The 21,270-nt window shown below is 50.1% G+C and overlaps 2 protein-coding genes across 3 annotated transcripts in view; one reads left to right on the top strand and one right to left on the bottom strand.

Moving 5' to 3' along the window:
* The window catches only part of LOC135828229 (uncharacterized), an 88,095-nt gene that overhangs the window by 43,123 nt on the left and 23,702 nt on the right, over positions 1 to 21,270 (bottom strand). The gene's annotated exons all lie outside the window — the stretch shown is intronic.
* On the top strand, positions 184 to 15,777 carry LOC135828411 (uncharacterized). Of its 2 annotated transcripts, XM_065340861.1 has the most exons (4): positions 184 to 792; positions 11,223 to 11,508; positions 12,203 to 12,561; positions 14,185 to 15,777. In XM_065340861.1, exons 2-4 carry the CDS (start codon positions 11,313 to 11,315, stop codon positions 15,577 to 15,579), a joined length of 1,950 nt encoding a protein of 649 aa, XP_065196933.1. In that variant the 5' UTR covers positions 184 to 792; positions 11,223 to 11,312; the 3' UTR covers positions 15,580 to 15,777. The 2 variants fall into 2 exon arrangements, with proteins under 2 accessions (XP_065196933.1, XP_065196934.1); XM_065340862.1 differs by lacking the exon at positions 11,223 to 11,508 and having other exon boundaries at positions 190 to 792.

Raw genomic sequence — 21,270 nt, 5'->3', positions numbered from 1 at the left:
AATCAGCTCTGTGGTTCACACTTCGCTCACTCCAACTCAGCTTTGTCGATCACACTTAGCTCACTCGAGCTCAGCTGCTGCTCTGTGGTAGATCTACACCAGGGAGTCGTAAAAGCCAATACGACTCCCTGATCTACACGCTTCACTTACTCGAGCACACCTCAATTTCTCACACTTCACTCACATTACGTGTTACATGACAAGACACGACTCAATCAGATGATGTGCTCTGACTGAATCTGAGTCTGAAGGTAAAGTCAAAATTGTTGAAGTCATCTTTCCAGTTTACATGGTTTGTGTGTTTGAGTCCGTCTCTCTTGTTGTGTGGAGGTGACCTTCTATGTGACATGGTCTGCAATGTCCGCTACATGCAGCTACAAGTGATATTACGTTAGTTGTGGATTCCAGCAGTTACCTAACAACACCGTGACTGGCTATACTCAATTATCTCCTAGTGTTTCAAACAGTCGAGAGTAGAACACCAGCTGGAGATGGTAAAACAATGTTTGTACCGCCGAGGCAGGCTGAGTTTTGTGGCCTAACCGGAACGCAACTGTCGACACAACGTTGCTGGACAATTCGTCACAAGTTCCGTACGGTCAAAATTCTGCTGAGAATGTCACAGGGAATGGACATTTCGTTTGATAAATTCCGCACAGTCCACATTCCACTGGCTATGTGACCGATAGTGGACATTTCGTCACAGGCCCCGTAAAGTCGACATTCTGTTAGGCATACGACTCGGATTGAACAGCAGTTAATCAGCTCGGTGATCTGGTGATACAACCTTCGGTAAGTACCCGTACTCGCTATGATGGTGAAGTGTGGTCTGTGTAAAAGGTCACGGTGTGTGTGTGTGTGTGTGTGTGTGTGCGTGTGTGTGCGCGTGTGTGCGCGCGTGTGTGCGTGCGTGTGTGTGTGTGGCAAAAGTACTGTGTGATGCATAGTGGTATTGTGCTGTAAAGATATTATGCAGTTGCGGAGACAGTAGCATGTATCTTTGAACTCCAACAAAACTTTACTTTAGCGCTTGCACCCGAATGCATCAGAGCAGTGTATAGGAAATGGGAGAGCCAAGCGACTACATGCAATGGAAAGTCACAGAGCAAAGCTGCATGCATACCCACGTATTCTCACAACACCGCACAAGGATGATTGGGGTGCACCAGTGTGCTGGTTTCGATCAACTGGTGAAGCGATTGGCGTTGCAAACAGCCAAAGTGATCGCTCACGACTGAGCTGCAGCAGTACCCGCGACCGGGTGCAAAGTTCCCTGATCGACGTTGCAAACAGCCAACCAGGGTGAAGCAATTGGCGTTCGCAAACGGCCAAAGCAATCGCTCATACTTGTGCGGCAATAGTACCCGCGACCGGGTGCAATGACTACTGATTGGCGTCGCAAACAGCCGACCAATAGTATGCAATTTTAAGCAGAGATAGTAGCAGCAAAGAAACCAGTTGAAGGAAGCTGTTCCCAGAAAACCAGCACACCGCACCCCAGCAAGCGTTCACCGCCAATGCACGAGAGCTAAGAACAAGTGATTAAGGCAAGACATGGATTATTTATTTATTTATTTTACTCCAAGAAATACATGGCTGGGGTAGCCAATGACCACTTTGCGTGGTTATTGCAGGGTTTTTATAGCCAACCACGCCTAACAAGGAAAAGAGTAAGAAGTCAAAAAGAAAAGGAAAAGAAGCAAATATGGACCAAAATTGTGGTCTACTTGTAAAGCAAGGCGTTCCTGAATGCTGTTAAAGTAGAAAGGCCCTTTGTCTCCTGGTGCAGCTTAAGCCAATGCAAATAGCCATTGAAAAGGGGGGGGGGAGTGTAGCAAGGCAGAAGAGCGGGCTAGAGGAAGGGAGAGTTGGTTCCTAGTGGAGCTATCCCGTCGGAACCAGTCAAATGGTTTTTAAACCATTTGACTGGTTCCGACGGGATACTACTGTCTTGTTCTTAGCTGTCGTGCATCTTAAAAGATGCACGAGAGCTAAGAACAAGACAGTAGTGATTAAGGCACGAGATGGATTATGGCAGGCATGCAGAGGATGAAATCCAACGCAGGTTCTCAATACGGCAATTTTGCAATGATAATCGGTACCTGTATGTCCAGGTTGTAGCAAATAAACTGGAATGGCAGCACTGCTGGGTCTGATTGTGCTTGAGCAGCTGGGGCGAGACGCCGGAATTCCTCCATGCGGAAACGAGACAGCGAATCGGCAATGCAGTTAGACTGGCCAGCAATGTGAGCAGCAGTGACGGTGAAATTGAAGCCGGTGCACACAAAGAACAGCTCCCTGAGCAGGGTCATCACTGGCGGTGACTTGGATGTGCCAGAGCGGATGCAATCTACCACAGCCTTGTTATCACAGTACATAGTGTGATTGGATGTGCCAGAGCGGATGCAATCTACCACAGCCTTGTTATCACAGTACATAGTGTGACGAGTGTCACGTGAACTGTGAATTGTGGAACTGTACTGTTTATCACTACCTTGGTTCCCACTCTGCTTCAAATCAATCAAATACCAAGCGTCATGAACGTTGGCGGCCTGACAGGTGATAGACATTGGTAAATATGGCCTGAAAAGCGGATGGCATGGTATGCGGACCTGCAAACACTGGCTTCAAAAGCATTAGGCACGCCACTGTTGGGTTTTGATATCTGTATTAGAGATGTGCACGGGTAGTCGGGTACCGGTCCTACCCGTGAGGACCTCGGGTAGACGGGTACAGAATAGTACCCGAAAACCCAAAGTCGCAGATGACATCATATACAGTACATGTGTGCATACTCTGCAAGTCCAGTGTGAAAGGGAAGGGGTGCATTGTGGTGTTACCGTGGAAACATTACCCGATCAGGTACCCGTGGTACCCGTAGAAAACTACCCGAACCCGATACCCGAAGAAAATGCTACACGGCTCAGCACCTATCTTTATACATGTAGAATCAAAATGAATTGTCAATGCAAGGAGAACATAACAAGAACTGAGTAAAAGACTGCGATAACAGAGTATCAATGTACATGCTATGAATTGTACAGTGTGATGGCATGCGTGCAGGAAGTGAGTGACAAGGCAACGTATGTGTAGCAGTAAATAGTACGGCCGTGGACATTGAAATCCGATGGGATGACCGGGGCCGGCGCCTCATTGCTTTCAATGGGATGACCGGGGCCGGCGCCTCATTGCTTTCAATGGGATGACCGGGGCCGGCGCCTCATTGCTTTCAATGGGATGACCGGGGCCGGCGCCTCATTGCTTTCAATGGGATGACCGGGGCCGGCGCCTCATTGCTTTTAATGGGATGACCGGGGCCGGCGCCTCATTGCTTTCAATGGGATGACCGGGGCCGGCGCCTCATTAACGCAAAGGAGCCTCTTTTACGGGCCAATAAAAAATAAAAAATCCAATCTGAAGAGCAATGTCAATTAAGCCGCTCATAACGCTAAAAATCAAATAAATTCAGGAAAATTCAATTCAATTCAAAGTCGTGACACATCCGGTAAAAAACAGCAAGAAATAATATCTCGGTGCAAAAGAAGAAAAAGGAAATAAAAAGCCGCATCATTTTAAAGGACCAAATGAAGAAAAGCAAAGAAATACCCACATCAGCGCTAAATTGCACCTTAAATTATAAACAAAAACATGACGCGTCCATTAGCATTGAGGACACTGCCATTAGCGAGGTTATACACACCACTGTTACATCCGTCCCTCAGCCATGGCTAGTGGGCGCAATGCATTTACCGGTCGATGGTATGCAGAGCGAGCCCCTCTGATGCACATAACTGCAGCTCGGAGGAGTGCAAACGACAGACGGCATCTGACATAGGCCATAACCTCGCCGTAGGGCTTGCCATCATGCTGTGCCAGCATAGCGCATAATCGCTTCAAAAACCGCAAGCATTCTGGGGATGCACTGCCAGCCGTGGTAAAGACAAGCGGGGTAAAGTTACCACGGTCAACATTGACAATCCTTTCGCTATACTGCAGCTTCTTCTGCCTCTCGTGCTGGAGAAGGAGGTCAGCGATGGGCTTCTTTGCGTACGAGGCGGCGTCAGGATGAAAGACTCGAATGTTGTTGGTTGGTTGGTATATTTTATTTTACTTCGCCAGAATGAACAGGCATTGCTGCCTTCTTGCCTGGACAAGTGGATTGTCCAAGCTCTCACAAAAAGACGAAGAAAGGAAAGAAATAATTATTACATGAGAGTGTGAAGCATGCAATCTTATATAAAAAAAATAATAATAATAAAAATTTAAAAAAAAAAAAAAAAAAAATTCCATGAGAGTGTGACGCATGCATGATGAGAGAGGAGAGATAGATTCGAGATAGAGATAGATAGAGAGAGAGAGATATACAGGGGGAAGTGGTCCCGTCCACCGCAAAGAGGGCTCAACAGCGCTGGGGTGCACTGGAGCTAGTACACAATGGAAGCGGTCCTCACCAAGAAAACACAATCCGTTGGCAACGGATTGTGTTTTCTTGGTGAGGACCGCTTCCATTGTGAGAGAGAGATATAGATAGATAGAGAGAGAGAGATAGAGAGAGAGACTGCTTTATTGCCTGGACAAGTGAACTGTCCAAGCTCTTACAAAATGACCAACAACAACAGCAACGACAACAACAACAGCGACAGCGACAACAACAACAGACCAACAACAACAGCAACACCACAGCAGCAGCAACAACAACAAGAGAGAGAGAGAGAGAGAGAGAGAGAGAGAGAGAGAGAGAGAGAGAGAGAGAGAGAGAGAGAGAGAGAGAGAGAGAGAGAGAGAGAGAGAGAGAGAGAGAGAGAGAGAGAGAGAGAGAGAGAGAAGAGAGACGGCTTTACTACCTGGACAGGGAATTGTACAAGCTGTCACAATTTGACCAACAGCAACAGCAACAACAACAACGACAGCAGCAGCAGCAGCAACAACAACAAGACCAACAACAAGACCAACAACAAGAACAACAACGAATGTCAAGGGAAGTGTTCTGTGCCCTTGTCCAAAACCCACGTATGCGGACGTCAGATCGGGCATCATGTGCCGTGTTGGTGCTGGCAGCTCTGAAGACTTCGCCCTCCAGCGGCGCGAGCAATGGCTCCACAGACACGTCAGGGCACACCTCCGTGACTAAGTCCGCTATCATGTCTCGTACCTCATTATGTCTAATGGTAGGGAAGCCCCCGGTTGGGCAGCACATCGCATGAGCCGCGGTGAAATCCTGGCCACACACGCATTTCTCCGGGACATCCCTCAGAGGCCATCCGTACCTCAGCGCAATGGCATCGCGGAAGTCGCACTTGGACAGACTGAAGCCGTGCTCACGCAGCGGAAGGGTGTGGAGCCAGCTCGATACACCCTTGGCCGAAAGGTGTTCCAACTGGCGGGCGGCAAGCGGAGTAAGTGTTTCCTTGGCGCTCATATACCGCTGTTCGTCATGTTTTAGCCGTTCCGCCAGAGATGCTGACTTGGCTCGCTGGGCTGAATGAATTGCATGCTCTATCGATATCGAGGGCCTGTACCGGTCATTCTGGTCGAGTATCTCCAGCGTTTGATCTGATGTGATTTTCCTCGACGTCTCCAGAGCCCCATTAGCCATTTGAGACAGGGATGGCACGGCAAAGCCACCCAGGCGTGTGGGAAGCTGAAGAACAGCCCATTCGTTGGCCGAGAATGCCTCTGCCAGTTACCGCAGGTATCAATACCGTGCGCATCATGTCATCCATCTGAGAGAGGCAATCGGCTGGAAAAGGTACTGTTCTGAGGAGGTAGGTCCACCGGCCGCGAAGACCATGTGTCAGGGCAGCATAGGCTGCATGCGGTTCCGTGCGCGCAACATCCGATAGTGCCTTTAGTTCCGCAATCCACTCGCCTACTCGCCGCCGCACATGCTCGGCAACAGCATCAGACTCGCCAATGTAGGAGCCTAGGTATTTCGTGGCGCCGGTCACGATACGTATGCCAGTACCAGCAAACATATTGTAGGCTTCCTCCTCCTGCTCGGGCTTCACGAGAAGAAGCGTTTTCTCCGGGTTGGTGTTGTATCCGTACAGCTTGCCTTGTTCCTCAACGCTGTCCCACCATCCACGGAGACGAGTCAACTGCCCACCCGCACCAGAATCATCTGCATACCACGTTTGCCGTAAGGTAGGATGCACAACCTGCAGTGCCTGGACTAGAGGGAGCGTCGCTAAAGCGTAGAAGACCATGGACAACGGGTCACCTTGCGTAGTGCCCTCGTCGGACGAAATCTCACCACCACCTGCAACAAAGAGTCGAGCCGGGGTGTTATACGAATTTTTCAGTATTGTCCCAATAGGTGGACACAGGTATTGTACATTGTGCAAAGCTGCTTGTCTTTTCAAGCAGTTGAAGGCATTACGTGCGTCTACCAAAAGAACAGCCTCGCAAGACTCATCATCATAAAGGCGTTGCATGGCATGAACAGCAGCTTCGATGCCCGCAGAAAGACCCGAGCACTTCTGTATGAAACCGCACGCTTCTTGAACATCTTCGTTGACAACTTTCAATATCGCTCTGGTAATGATGCGGCGCAGGACTTCCCCAACACAGATTGGGCGCACACCAGGCTTCTTGTCCAGAGCCACAAGTCGGCACGCGAGAAAGGGTACCAGGCCAGAGGGTGCAACGTTGGAACTCGCAAGGAGGTGCGCGAGTCCAGACAATGCACTGCACATATTTGTCGATGCGCCTTTAAATGAAGAGCACATCCTTCGCCAACAAGCCGAATCAAGACTAGACGGTACAGCCGAGCCCTCGCAATGCAGCGCCGTGTCTCGCAATAGTGAGGACGTGAGCGAGTCGAATCGGATTGGGTGGACGTTCTCCCGGGCACCCTGCAAGAGTACCTCCGGGGAGGCAGCCTGCGCTGCAGGGTGCTTCTCTTGCAATAGCTGGCGCACAGTTGCCTGAGAGCCATCAGAAGACGTCACCACGTCCTCAAGCCTCAATGTGCCGGCTGTGGATTCGGGCTGCAGACTTTTCAACGCCTCATTCACCCTGCCAGCAGTCATACAGTCGGCGAAACGTCGATCCGCATCGTCCTGTCCGCGCTTCCTGTCGCCCGAGGCCCAACCCCCTGTGCTGCGCTGAAGAGAGCGACCTTCCTCCAGTAAAGACTGAATGTCGTTACTTTTCCAAAGCCGCATCCGCCTCTGTAGATGACCGCTGTTTTCCTTGTCTGTACATTTAGCTCCCGTCCGCTGCAGCGTGAGAACCGGCAGGATGGAAAAGTAGAATAGCGCATCGGTGTCGTCTCCGCCAGACTGAACATACTTGTTGATGTAGGAAGAGAGCTCATTAACAAGCTCCTTCCCAACAGAACCACATGGTATCTTGAAAAATGACTTCCTCCAGTGAACCACCTCGTCGTATATCTCCTGGGCCAGCGGAGTACTGGGTTCCATCAGGCCGGCTGTTGGGATGCCAGGCGCCTGTGCCGAAGACACTGGGCGTCCCCCACCAAGAGACCCGTCCCGTTGAGAAGCGCCCGAGCCCTCAACCCCCAGCAACGCGATGGGAGGTGCCGTGGCCAACAATGGTGGAATGTCTTGGCTTGATGATGTTGGTCCGTCGCCACTCACCGTCTCCATATCAATCAGGCTCATTGACGATGCCTCAGCTAACACAGGCACAGCACGAGTCGAGGACGATAATCTCGCAGGAGGTCCCGGGTCAGGCGCTGAGTGGTCGTCATCACTGCGGGGATATGTGCGGGGATATGTCCGTCTGGTCCAAGCGGGAGGCTGATTGTGCCAATTAGCTGTGGGGTCAACGCCGCGATTGGCACTCGGTACACTTGATGCAGCGACCACTGGAACGTGCAGAGCACATCCAGAGGGTTGCGAAACGACACTGGTAGGATGACCTGCACCTTGACTACTATTATCGCCAGCGGGTCGGGAACTGTCATCAGCGGTCGATGCTGTGCCGCGATTCTTGCACGTCGATGGGGTATTGCGACTGGGGTAGCAATCTATACAGACGGTGTGAGAGGTCTTGCACGAGCACCTGGCACACTTTCCAATTACCGTACACTCACAACAAGGCATTATCGGTAATGAACACCGCGCTCCGCCGACCTGTAAGGGAGAAGCTAGCAATACCACCTCCAGCCGCACGGCATCCCAACGCGAGGAGTGCGAGTCAAGGGATGATGAAGACGCCACAAGATGGTGAAACTCTGCTAACTCAAAATACACGCCAGACACAAGGAAAAAAAGAAACAAAACCCAGCACAACACTGGAAAACAGCAGCAAACCAGCGGTCGCATCCAACGCTTCTTCTCCCGTGTCCAAGCAAAGCAAGCCACCAAGTCACTTCTCCAAAGCTCCAGAATCCCAAACCGTCCTCTAAGCCAACATCCAACATCCACCGATAGCAGAAGTAGCAGGCACTTCAGTCACGTGACAGAAAAGCAGCGGCCGCATCCAAGGCTTCTTCTCCCGTGTCCAAGCAAAGCAAGCCACCAAGTCACTTCTCCAGAGCTCCAGAATCCCAAACCGACCGCTAAGCCAACAACAATACCAAGCAGTTACAATCGACATTCTTTGTTCCGTGGTGATCAATCCTCTTTCCATTGTATCTCTATTGTTGACGAAACTGTCGGACCTCGCAACGGTTGATTTTAATTCAGTCTCGGGTACTGCGGACGAGGGGCTGGTGGCAACGCGACCTTTTCTACTGGTTCTGCTATACACGACCGGCCTCAATAAAAATTGAGGCTAACAAAGAATTTTTTAAAGACTCGACAGTAATTCTCCATGACAAATGCCAGTAACTACAGCCAACCAGAGGAAGGTTTCAGGAAACTGAAATAATAAAAACTCCTGCTAGCAGCTACTCCAGTAGCGGGACCACTGAGCTGGCTGCTGATGATGATGATGATGACGATGATGATGACGGCGATGGTGCCGGTCACTACGGACATGATGATGACAGTGATGGGCGCCTCATTGCTTTTAATGGGATGACCGGGGCCGGCGTCCTCATTGCTTTCAATGGGATGACCGGGGCCGGCGCCCTCATTGCTTTCAATGGGATGACCGGGGCTGGCGCCTCATTGCTTTCAATGGGATGACCGGGGCCGGCGCCTCATTGCTTTTAATGGGATGCCGGGGCCGGCGCCCTCATTACTTTCAATGGGATGACCGGGGCCGGCGCCTCATTGCTTTCAATGGGATGACCGGGGCCGGCGCCTCATTGCTTTCAATGGGATGACCGGGGCCGGCGCCTCATTGCTTTCAATGGGATGACCTCATTGCTTATAGCTCATACATGCACTGTAGTTCATGTACACACTGTGAAAGTGGATCAGCTCTGCAGTGCTCGTGACTGCAAGGCCAGCACCCCGGGTGTAAAAGTGGAGCAGCTATGCAGTGCTCGTGACTGCAAGTCCAGCACCCCGGGTGTAAAAGTGGATCAGCTATGCAGTGCTCGTGACTGCAAGGCCAGCACCCCGGGTGTAAAAGTGGATCAGCTATGCAGTGCTCGTGACTGCAAGGCCAGCACCCCGGGTGTAAAAGTGGATCAGCAATGCAGTGCTCGTGACTGCAAGGCCAGCACCCCGGGTGTAAAAGTGGATCAGCAATGCAGTGCTCGTGACTGCAAGGCCAGCACCCCGGGTGTAAAAGTGGATCAGCAATGCAGTGCTCGTGACTGCAAGGCCAGCACCCCGGGTGTAAAAGTGGAGCAGCTATGCATTGCTCGTGACTGCAAGGCCAGCACCCGGGGTGTAAAAGTGGATCAGCTATGCAGTGCTCGTGGCTGCAAGGCCAGCACCCCGGGTGTAAAAGTGGATCAGCAATGCAGTGCTCGTGGCTGCAAGGCCAGCACCCCGGGTGTAAAAGTGGATCAGCTATGCAGTGCTCGTGACTGCAAGGCCAGCACCCCGGGTGTAAAAGTGGACCAGCTATGCAGTGCTCGTGACTGCAAGGCCAGCACCCCGGGTGTAAAAATGGATCAGCAATGCAGTGCTCGTGACTGCAAGGCCAGCACCCCGGGTGTAAACGCGGATCAGCTATGCAGTGCTCGTGGCTGCAAGGCCAGCACCCCGGGTGTAAAAGTGAATCAGCTATGCAGTGCTCGTGACTGCAAGGCCAGCACCCCGGGTGTAAAAGTGGATCAGCAATGCAGTGCTCGTGACTGCAAGGCCAGCACCCCGGGTGTAAAAGTGGATCAGCAATGCAGTGCTCGTGACTGCAAGGCCAGCACCCCGGGTGTAAAAGTGGATCAGCAATGCAGTGCTCGTGACTGCAAGGCCAGCACCCCGGGTGTAAAAGTGGATCAGCAATGCAGTGCTCGTGACTGCAAGGCCAGCACCCCGGGTGTAAAAGTGGATCAGCAATGCAGTGCTCGTGACTGCAAGGCCAGCACCCCGGGTGTAAAAGTGGATCAGCAATGCAGTGCTCGTGACTGCAAGGCCAGCACCCCGGGTGTAAAAGTGGATCAGCTATGCAGTGCTCGTGACTGCAAGGCCAGTACCCCGGGTGTAAAAGTGGATCAGCTATGCAGTGCTCGTGACTGCAAGGCCAGCACCCCGGGTGTAAAAGTGGATCAGCAATGCAGTGCTCGTGACTGCAAGGCCAGCACCCCGGGTGTAAAAGTGGATCAGCAATGCAGTGCTCGTGACTGCAAGGCCAGCACCCCGGGTGTGAAAGTGGATCAGCTATGCAGTGCTCGTGACTGCAAGGCCAGCACCCCGGGTGTAAAAGTGGATCAGCAATGCAGTGCTCGTGGCTGCAAGGCCAGCACCCCGGGTGTAAAAGTGGATCAGCAATGCAGTGCTCGTGGCTGCAAGGCCAGCACCCGGGGTGTAATAATGGATCAGCTATGAAGTGCTCGTGACTGCAAGGCCAGCACCCCGGGTGTAAAAGTGGATCAGCAATGCAGTGCTCGTGGCTGCGAGGCCAGCACCCCGGGTGGTAAGGTGGATCAGCAATGCAGCGCTTGTGGCTGCAAGGCCAGCGCCACGTTTGCGCTTAACTTCTCAACGGATTCCATTGTCCGCCGCAGTAGTAGTACGAGAGAACGTAGCATACACATACAGAAAGCGTGCTGCATAGATGGGTACACCAGCCACGCGGGCTTCACTTGATGCGACACAGCATGGGATAGATCAACGGTGCTGAGCGGAGCCAGTTCCATCTCCCCATTACACACCAGAACCTCCCATTGTATTTTATTCTTTCTCTATGCTACACAGGTTACTCTGAGTGGTGGAACACCGCTCACGTTGTCCTGGACAAAGAGCAAAACAAATACAAACGTCTTCCAGGCCCAGGTACCAGAAGGCATGGCGTTCACCACTCTGTTCGTCAACGGCGTTCGGCAGATCCGTGCACGCTACCCCAACGGTGATCCTCAGCAGATGTCCGGCGTGTGCTATTATGTCAGTCAAGAGGGCGACGAAGGTTGTCAAGGTTACGCCACGGCGAGCGGTGCAATATCCGAGGACGCCAGGCTTGACCACCTCTTCAAAGATCGCCAAGGTAACACTGATTTTTCAGTACTTGCATTGTCAAACGTTCCCGTGTGCACATGCGTTACAACGATGCACCTGCAACTTTTATGCGGGCGAAATTATTCAGACGTACTTTACAAGAGCATGAAAGCATGTGGGGGTCGACGTCCACTCCTATTTGTATCTATTGTAATCTCAATACTCGCTTCATGGGTGCAGCGAATAGGATTTTAGGTCTTTGATCACTTTGTGGTGGGTCTGATCAACTCACCTCCCTCCACTTTAGCAGCTACATCTGTGTCTTGATACATAGAGAGTGATGGTGTTCCTGCAGCTGTGTCTTGATACATAGAGAGTGATGGTGTTGCTGCAGCTGTGCATTGATACATAGAGAGTGATGGTGTTCCTGCAGCTGTGTATTGATACATAGAGAGTGATGGTGTTCCTGCAGCTGTGCATTGATACATAGAGAGTGATGGTGTTTCTGCAGCTGTGCATTGATACATAGAGAGTGATGGTGTTCCTGCAGCTGTGCATTGATACATAGAGAGTGATGGTGTTCCTGCAGCTGTGTCTTGATACATAGAGAGTGATGGTGTTCCTCCAGCCATGTCTCACACAAACTGTGAATTATGAAAATCTCGTTATCCTTTAGAACGCAATGATACCAGCTCCATTCCCCTGCTATTCTCTCTGGTTGTGTGACTTGTTTTACATTATAGACGGTAGCGTGGCGGAAGATCTGGACGCTTCTCAAGACCTCCACTCGCACTCGCCACTGCAGACAGCAGCAGCACCCTCACCCAGTGACACAATGATAAGTGTGGATAAACCAGTTCGTCCACATCATGTCACTGGTGATGATCACTGGCCATCGTTCCACTATCATACGTACTCCGCTCTAGACGGTGTGCCCGGACTTCAGCCCGTCTACTCATTCTGGAACGATCCGTACCGTGATCGGCCAAAGGGAATCAAATACGGCACAGAGATGGCCAACAGGACGGCATCGTGGAGTAATCCCAGTACCGGCGTTGTTCATATGTTCCACACTCAGTACTGGGGAAACTGGATGTTTCAGGTAAGCCGTCCTGTGACCTGATTACTCATAACGTCACAAGGGCTAGTCATGTGACCTGCTTTGCATGACGTCATCAATGGCTGGTCATGTGATGTGGATTTGTCATGTGACCTGATTGCACATGATGTCATCAATGGTTTGTCATGTGAGCTGCTTACGCATGATGTCATTAATTATTGGTTATGTGACCTGCTTATGCATTATGTCATCAATGATGAGTCATGTGGCATGCCCAGTGCTTTTGTAGCCAGTGTTTGCGGGTCTGAATATCGTGACACAAGGGTATTCAGGACATCTGCCTATATAGCAATCTCTATCTCCTGTTCGGTCACCGACGCTCATGACGCTTGGAATTTGATGGGTTTGAAGCGGAGGGGTGGGAAGGGGGGGGGGACCAAGGGTTGGTCATGTAACGGGGGGGAGTTGTCATGCGGCGAGGAATCGGTCAGACTGCCACGGCTGGTCAAGACCAGGAATCGGTCAGACTGCCACGGCCGGTCAAGACCAGGAATCGGTCAGACTGCCACGGCCGGTCAAGACCAGGGAGTCTAGCGTAGAGGGAGGGGACACGGATGCCTGTAACGCTAAACGATATGGGTGTTGCTCCTGGGTTCCCTATTCCAGCCGCCCTTGGGGCAGGGTCGATATATAACACGCTGTTGTATGGCATCGCTGGACTGGGTCATTGCTTTCAATGGGATGACCGGGGCCGGCGCCCTCAATGCTTTCAATGGGATGACCGGGGCCAGCGTCCTCATTGCTTTCAATGGGATGACCGGGGCCGGCGCCCTCATTACTTTCAATGGGATGACCGGGGCCAGCGCCCTCATTGCTTTCAATGGGATGACCGGGGCCGGCGCCCTCATTGCTTTCAATGGGATGACCGGGGCCGGCGCCCTCATTGCTTTCAATGGGATGACCGGGGCCAGCGTCCTCATTGCTTTCAATGGGATGACCGGGGCCGGCGCCCTCATTACTTTCAATGGGATGACCGGGGCCGGCGCCTCATTGCTTTCAATGGGATGACCGGGGCCGGCGCCCTCATTGCTTTTAATGGGATGACCGGGGCCGGCGCCTCATTGCTTTCAATGGGATGACCCGGGCCGGCGCCTCATTGCTTTCAATGGGATGACCGGGGCCGGCGCCTCATTGCTTTCAATGGGATGACCGGGGCCGGCGCCTCATTGCTTTCAATGGGATGACCGGGGCCGGCGCCCTCATTGCTTTTAGCGCTCACACGCACTGTAGTTCACGCGCATACTCTGTTAAAATGGGACAGCAGTGCAGTGCTTGCGGCTGCAAGGCCAACGTCCCATGGTGGCCGCTTGACTTCTCAACGGATTTCTATGTCGGATACGGTACAATCATGTACTTTGTTGTCATAGTATGTGGCTAGATGTTATGACTGCCTGTTCATCATGATCCAGGGTGAGAAGTGGGAAAGCAGCTCACAATCAACTCAGTGTCTCCGTCAGAAACTGTGTCTGAATCCGTCGGCTGCATGTGTACACGTGTGTGGGTGCACGTTTGTGTGTGTGTGTGTGTGTGTGTGTGTATGTGTGTGTGTGTGTGTGTGAACATGTGTGTGTGTCTGCACATGTGTGTGTTCATACATACGTACAGCTTGACAGCGTGAATACAAAGAAACACGAGCTGTATTTCAAGTACGGTGGTTGGCAAGAAGCGCGCGGTGGAAATGCTGGTAAGAATCATTACTACGTTGAGAACATAGCCGAGGAGTTGGACTCGCCGGGAGAGTGGTTTTTGGACACAGACACATCAACACTCTATTTCTACCCTAATGCCACACAATGTGCTGATCTGCAGCATGCTGAAGTGGTTGCTCCGCAGCACTCCAGTCTTGTGCAGTTACGTGGCAGCGGTTCCTCACGTCCCGTCAGGAACATCCACTTTGCCGGTCTGACGTTCACTGAAACGCGTACCACGTTTCTGGATTACTACGAGGTGCCGTCGGGCGGTGATTGGTCCATACATCGCAACGCCGCGTTCTTCATTCAAGACGCCTCGGACTGTACGGTGACGAATTGTACGTTTGACGCGGTCGGCGGCAACGCTATCTTCCTGTCCGAGTATGTACGCAACTGCACCGTATCGCACAACGAGATCACACTGACAGGCGACAGTGCCGTCGTGGCGGTCGGGCGTGCGGGTATGATGGACGGCATGCAGCCCTCGTACCCGGCCCGCAATCTCATCAGCAACAATCACATCCACGATTTCGGTATGTACGGCAAGCAAGTCTCCTGCTACTTCCAGGCGCTAGCCTGCGGGAACATGTTCGTAGACAATGTCTGTTATAACGGTCCCCGCGCTGGTATCAACTTCAACGATGGCTTTGGCGGTGACACTCTCCTGCGCGGAAACCTGATCTTTAACATGGTGCGTGAGACCGATGACCATGGTATGTTTAACAGCTGGGATAGACAACCCTACATCACGCCAGCACAGTGTACCGATGGGCCGCCAAGTATCGTGCCAGCGCCGAATCACATCACGCAGAACTTCATCATCAATGGCTACGCAGGCCGCTGGTCTATTGACCACGATGACGGGTCGGCGTACTACAACAACAGTGGTAACTTTATGGTGTTTGGCGGAGTGAAGGCATACCTAGGGCACGACAAGATGACCGGACCGGGCAATGTCATCGTCTATCCGGGAATACCCGCTCGTTCGGCTGGCAAACGTGCCTGTCAGTGTGATGATAACGGCGAGTTTGCCGATCAGTACTACATTGGCAACCAGTGCTTCACGCCCGATGGTGTCTTCTACACGCTGTACAAATGTGACCCGCAAACCCTCGCACAGCACGTCTTCCAAACAAGGAACAACCGTCACTACTCACCCCAGGCAAACTTCCGTGTGCAGTGCGGCAAGAAGACGTTCACGTTCGCCGAATGGCAGGCGGCCGGCCAGGACTTTAATAGCTCTGTGTCTGACCTACCGTCACCTGAGCAAATAGTCGTCATAGGCATGAGTGTTTTGCAGCAAGTCTGAGATATAAAATTAATGATCTCAATTTTGTGCCATTTTGTCGCACTTGCTGACTGTATAAGATCTGGTTACGTTGGTGGACAGTTAGTCATAACTCGTAACATTTTGTCCTTCTTCTTTTCACAATAATTTAATTGGCTCACCATCCGAGTTAAATATTGCACACCTGATGAGCCGTCATGACCTATACGGCGAAACGTACGTTGTGTGGAACTACTTGTTATTGTACATAACTAGTCCATCATACATGATAGTGGAGTTCAGTAGGATGTTGACGTTTCAGTTTGTCACAATTCATCTTCGCTCAGCTTCCCCCTTCTATGTTTATTACATAAACTTGAGCCTCCCAAGTTGGGTGGTCTGTTGCTTTGCGTCGTCGAGTTGTAGTAAGGCCGGTATGTCCAATAGTCTTACTAGTTTCGTCATCCTTTTGTTGCCGTGATGCGTCTCTCGTGCTCTTCTTCGTTGCGCTTTCCTTCCCCTCTTGGATCTTTCCGAACCTGAGCCTTCCAAGTTGGAAGGTTGTTGGTTTGCGCCTTGGAGAAGTGTTGGAGCTAGGTATCAGGTCGCCGAATGTCTCAGCACTCCTTGACAGTTTTGTGCCATTTTGTCGCACTCGCTGACTGTATAAGATCTGGTTTAATACGTTGGTGCAGTGGCGTACCCAGGGTGGGGGGGGGGGAGGGGTGCTTTGGGTGCTTAAGCACCCCCCTCAAAATGTTCCACATACATGTACATGTAGCATGATGTAGGTCAACTTGCTGTACCCATGCCGCTAAAAGTACCAGAACTTTACAACCGATTGTCCGATTCACGCAAATGACGGCCCATTGGAAAGGTCTTGAGTGAGGCTATACATTGAGATGTGATTGAATTTGATATTTAGTAAACTTCATTGTGAAATGGGCATGTTCATAAATCAGACTTTTAAACGCCATTTTTCGTGGCACAATTATCAGATTTTTCTAACTGATGTTTTGCTTTCCACTCGCTGTCGTCACTAGTTGATCATAGCTCACCATGGTTACATGTGTAGTATCCCTGCCCGACCAATACGGAAGCAGTACGGAACTAATACGGAGCTTTGCCTAGTGTATCTCCGTATGTAAGCGTACGGCGTCTGCTGCATATAAGCGGCTGCGCATTTCTGTTTAGATGAAGATGAGATTTTGATAATAACGAGCTATTCAACCTCCAGGTGAGCACCGGAGAGAAAGTCAGTTATTTTGCCGTTCCTTCTTTCATTAACGATTATATCTCAGGTGTGTACCTGAAAGTAGAATAAAAGTAATTATTGTTAATTGCACCGCGCCTACCACTCGGCTACCCATTACATTGGTGGCAGCGGTGTAGTTTTAAATAAAACAACGTGATTCGACCCCAGACTCCGATGCCTCAACCCGCTACAGCTCCGTGCGACGAATCAAGATGAGAATCATGTTTCTTGCCTTCCTGGGCTTGGCCCTGATTGTTAATATTACTATTAGCCTGCAGCACAGTCAGGGTGCTAGCGTAGATCACCCTTCTCTCCGCACGGCACTCACTGGAGACTCCGATGGCGATTCCAAGCGACCCGCTACGTACATGTATACTACCGGTGGTGATGGCGAAGCTGATGAGGACGACAACAGGCAGGCTGCTGCCCAAGATAAGGAGGGTATTCCCCAAGACCAGCAGCGTTTGATTTTCGCCGGCACGCAGTCGGAAGCAGGAGCCCACTCTTCACTTGGTACTTCGTCTCCGTGGTGGGATGCAGATTTTCGTCAACACTCTTCCTGGCTAGACCATCACTCTTTACGTCGCGCAAAGCGATGCTATCGCCAATGTGAAGACCACGATTCAAGACTAGGAGGGAGGTCATTTGTCTGACGCCGAGCTAGCCGCTCTGAGTGACCGGCTCAACCGAGATGAAGATAAAACCTGGCTTGACCCCCGCCGTAGCTCCAGCGGCCGCGGTGGTTACTAACGCTGATTCCAGGTATGGCATTTTCTTTCCTGTCTTCCTTCAGTCTCCCTGTTCTCTTCAGTCTTCCTTTATGCGAGTGTGTGAATCCAGTTTAGTTTGGTAGGCGTCTGATCATGGTGAGCCACGGCTTACCCAGCTAACGTGGGACAATGTGTGTGACAACGCCCCTTATAGTTATAGTGTATTCAGTTCGGTTTTTGAACTGCGATGTTCCTGGCGGGTTGTGCCAGCGTTGTACAGCAAGAGTGCTGTGGCTTCAGGTCCTATTTGGAGGACAGTTCTTTCCCCTTTTGACCCCGTGAGGTCGTGTGAACCTGGTGTGCTTCTACTTTATGATTTGTTATCAGTTCATTTCTTCTGTCTACTCTAAACGTTATCATTTCCGATATAATTTGCCATCTTCCGGTTGACGCTGTGTTCGTAACTCTTCACTAATTTTTTGGAAAATCACGAGGGCGTGATTATCTGTAGGAAGGGAGGGTGTAGTATCCCTGCCCGACCAATACGGAAGCAGTACGGAACTAATACGGAGCTTTGCCTAGTGTATCTCCGTATGTAAGCGTACGGCGTCTGCTGCATATAAGCGGCTGCGCATTTCTGTTTAGATGAAGATGAGATTTTGATAATAACGAGCTATTCAACCTCCAGGTGAGCACCGGAGAGAAAGTCAGTTATTTTGCCGTTCCTTCTTTCATTAACGATTATATCTCAGGTGTGTACCTGAAAGTAGAATAAAAGTAATTATTGTTGATTTCACCGCGCCTACCACTCGGCTACCTATTACACATGTACAGTAAATGTGGCAGGACCGTGAGAGGGTTATCCATATTGTCAGGGGCCTCAACTTATTCTATTCCGATTTTCCGGGAACACTCCGATCAGTTGTTCCGACAAACCGACTGAAAACGATTTCTCACGAAAGTGTGCTAATCTGTTGTTTCAGGCCCTTGAAATCCTAAACATGCTATGGCTTCTAAAGCGGTAGCTGCCCCCTTGCCATCCTGACATTGAACACCTCAGACACTGCTTCTGATTTCTACTAACAGAAATGTGGCAGCCCTCTGCTAGTATCCTGTTTGTGAAGCTACCACCATCCATTGCACTTGCTTCCTCTATTACATGGTTCTATTTCTCCATACCAGAAGCAAGTGTATAAAAACTCCTGGGAGCTTTTTCTGTGACTCCTGCCAGAAGTTGTTATGGTAGTTTTGCCTTCTCGCCCCATTCAATGTGTGAAGTATTGTAAGTTGTTCTAGTACTTCAAAGTACATTAGTCAAATTGAAAATGGTTTCGTGATAATTATGATCTAGCAAGAGTAGTGTACTCTTGGACACAGCTTACCGAAGAAGTACATTTTGTCCTCCAAATATATGGAGGGGTATATTTGGGATTGGGTACTTCAAGGCCTCATGTTTGCTCCATTCTACAGAAAAGTTCCAACATTTTCCCTGGACTTGGTAAATCATGGTAAATGCTTGAATCACGGTTAAATGGCACAGTAAAAGTAAACATCAACATATCAACCATCCATGTATCAAACGAACACAAATAGTGCATTATTCGGTTCTTTGGGGAAAGGTTGGAGCACCCCCCTCATTCCGGATCCTGCGTACACCCCTGTGGTGGACAGTTAGTCATAACTCGTAACATGTTGTCCTTCTTCTTTTCACAATAATGTAATTGGCTCACCATCCGAGTTAAATATTAATTGTAGAAAGGAAGAGGACATATGGAAACGAGTTAAGCGTAATTCTCCATCACTGTAACCAGATACTATATACAGTCAGAAAGTGCAACAACTAGGCACCAAGCTGGCAAAGTACTGAGACATTCGACGTCCTGCCACCTAGCTTCAACACATCTCCGTAGCGCTAACCGACAGCCTTCCAACTCGGAAGGTTCAAGGTTATGGAAAGACCAAAGAGGGGTAGGTAAGAGCAACGAAAACGAGCACAAGCTACAGTCCTAACGGAACAAAGAATGTCGATTGTTACTGGACGATGACGAGACCAGTAGGACCGTCACGAACCATACGGCGAAACGTACGTCGTGTGAAACAACTCGTTTTGTAGTCAACTAGTCCATCACAATGCATGAGGAGTACCGTAGGAGTTTGGCTTTCGGCTTGTACAATTCGTTTTCGCAATGCTTCCCCCTTCTTTACTTATCTTTGATATTTATGAGCCACCCGAGTTGGGTGGTGTGCTGCTTTGCTACTTCGAATTGTAGTTAGACCGCTTTTTCAAGTATCCTACTGGTCTCGTCATCGTCCAGTAACAATCGACATTCTTTGTTCCGTTAGGACTGTAGCTTGTGCTCGTTTTTGTTGCGCTTACCTTCCCCTCTTTGGTCTTTCCATAACCTTGAACCTTCCGAGTTGGAAGGCTGTCGGTTAGCGGTACGGAGATGTGTTGAAGCTAGGTGTCAGGACGTCGACTATCTCAGTACTTTGTCCGCTTTGTGCCTAATTGTTGCACTTTCTGACTGTATAATTATAGCATCTGGTTACAGTGATGGAGAGTTACTCTTAACTCGTATCCACATATCCTCTTCCTTTCTACATTTATTATTGGCTCAACATCCGAGTAACAATAATATTTATGACCCACCCAAGTTGGGTGGCGTGCTGCTTTGCTGCTTCGAATTGTAGTTAGACCGCTTTGTCAAATATCGTACTGGTCTCGTCATCGTCCAGTTACAATCGACATTCTTTGTTCCGTTGGGACTGTAGCTTTTGCTCGTTTTCGTTGCGCTTGCCTTCCCCTCTTTGGTCTTTTCATAGCCTCGAACCTTCCAAGTTGGAAGGCTGTCGGTTAGCGCTACGGAGATGTGTTGAAGCTAGGTGTCAGGACATCGAATGTCTCAGTACTCTGTCAGTTTTGTGCTTAGTTATTGCACTTTCTGACTGTATAATAGTATCCAGTTACAGTGATGGAGAGTTACTCTTAACTCGTATATATATGTCCCTTTCTTTTCTACATTTATTTATGGCTCAACATCCGAGTTTCAATAATAATAATAAACTATTCTAGAATGGGAACGGAAGAATCACCTGACCAAACAAACGCGCCAGAATCAACTTGGAATCCCTTGACATAACAATTCCATGATGTCGTTGTGGAACCACGGCTCTCTTTTCTTTCACCCGACTCTAGTTTCCTTGAGAGAGGCAAGGTACTTCTGAGTGCATGATTTGAGGCAATTGAACCTGTTGCTACATTGATTGGCTTGTGCCAACCATTTTCATTTTTGATTCCGGAAAAAGAATGATCATTCCAGCATGTAAGTTGGAATGATCAGTGATTCCCATTCTGGAATGTGACCCACCTAGCGGAATTATTTGACCAAACAAACGGGCAAGAATGATTCCCAGTGATTCCTGTTGTGGAATGTGACCAACCAAACGCAACCTGATTACACCTAAAATGGCACTGGAGTCCACACTGTTTATGAAGGGTAGGCTGGTCACCAAATTCTACATTACACCTGAAACCTGACAGGTCCGTGATACAGAAATTTTACTACACCTAAATTTTAAAATTTAGGGGTGAAAATTGGCACTGAGATCCCGAGTTCGAGTACTAGTACTGTAGAATCCCGCGTATAAGCCCATTCGCGTATAAGCCCATCCGCGTATAAGCCCATCCGCGTATAAGCCCATCCGCGTATAAGCCCATCCGCGTATAAGCCCATCCGCGTATAAGCCCATCCGCGTATAAGCCCATCC

The sequence above is a fragment of the Sycon ciliatum genome, chromosome 12, assembly GCF_964019385.1.
Source record: "Sycon ciliatum chromosome 12, ocSycCili1.1, whole genome shotgun sequence".
Lineage (NCBI taxonomy): Eukaryota > Metazoa > Porifera > Calcarea > Leucosolenida > Sycettidae > Sycon > Sycon ciliatum.
This window is presented reverse-complemented; position numbering and strand designations above follow the sequence as displayed.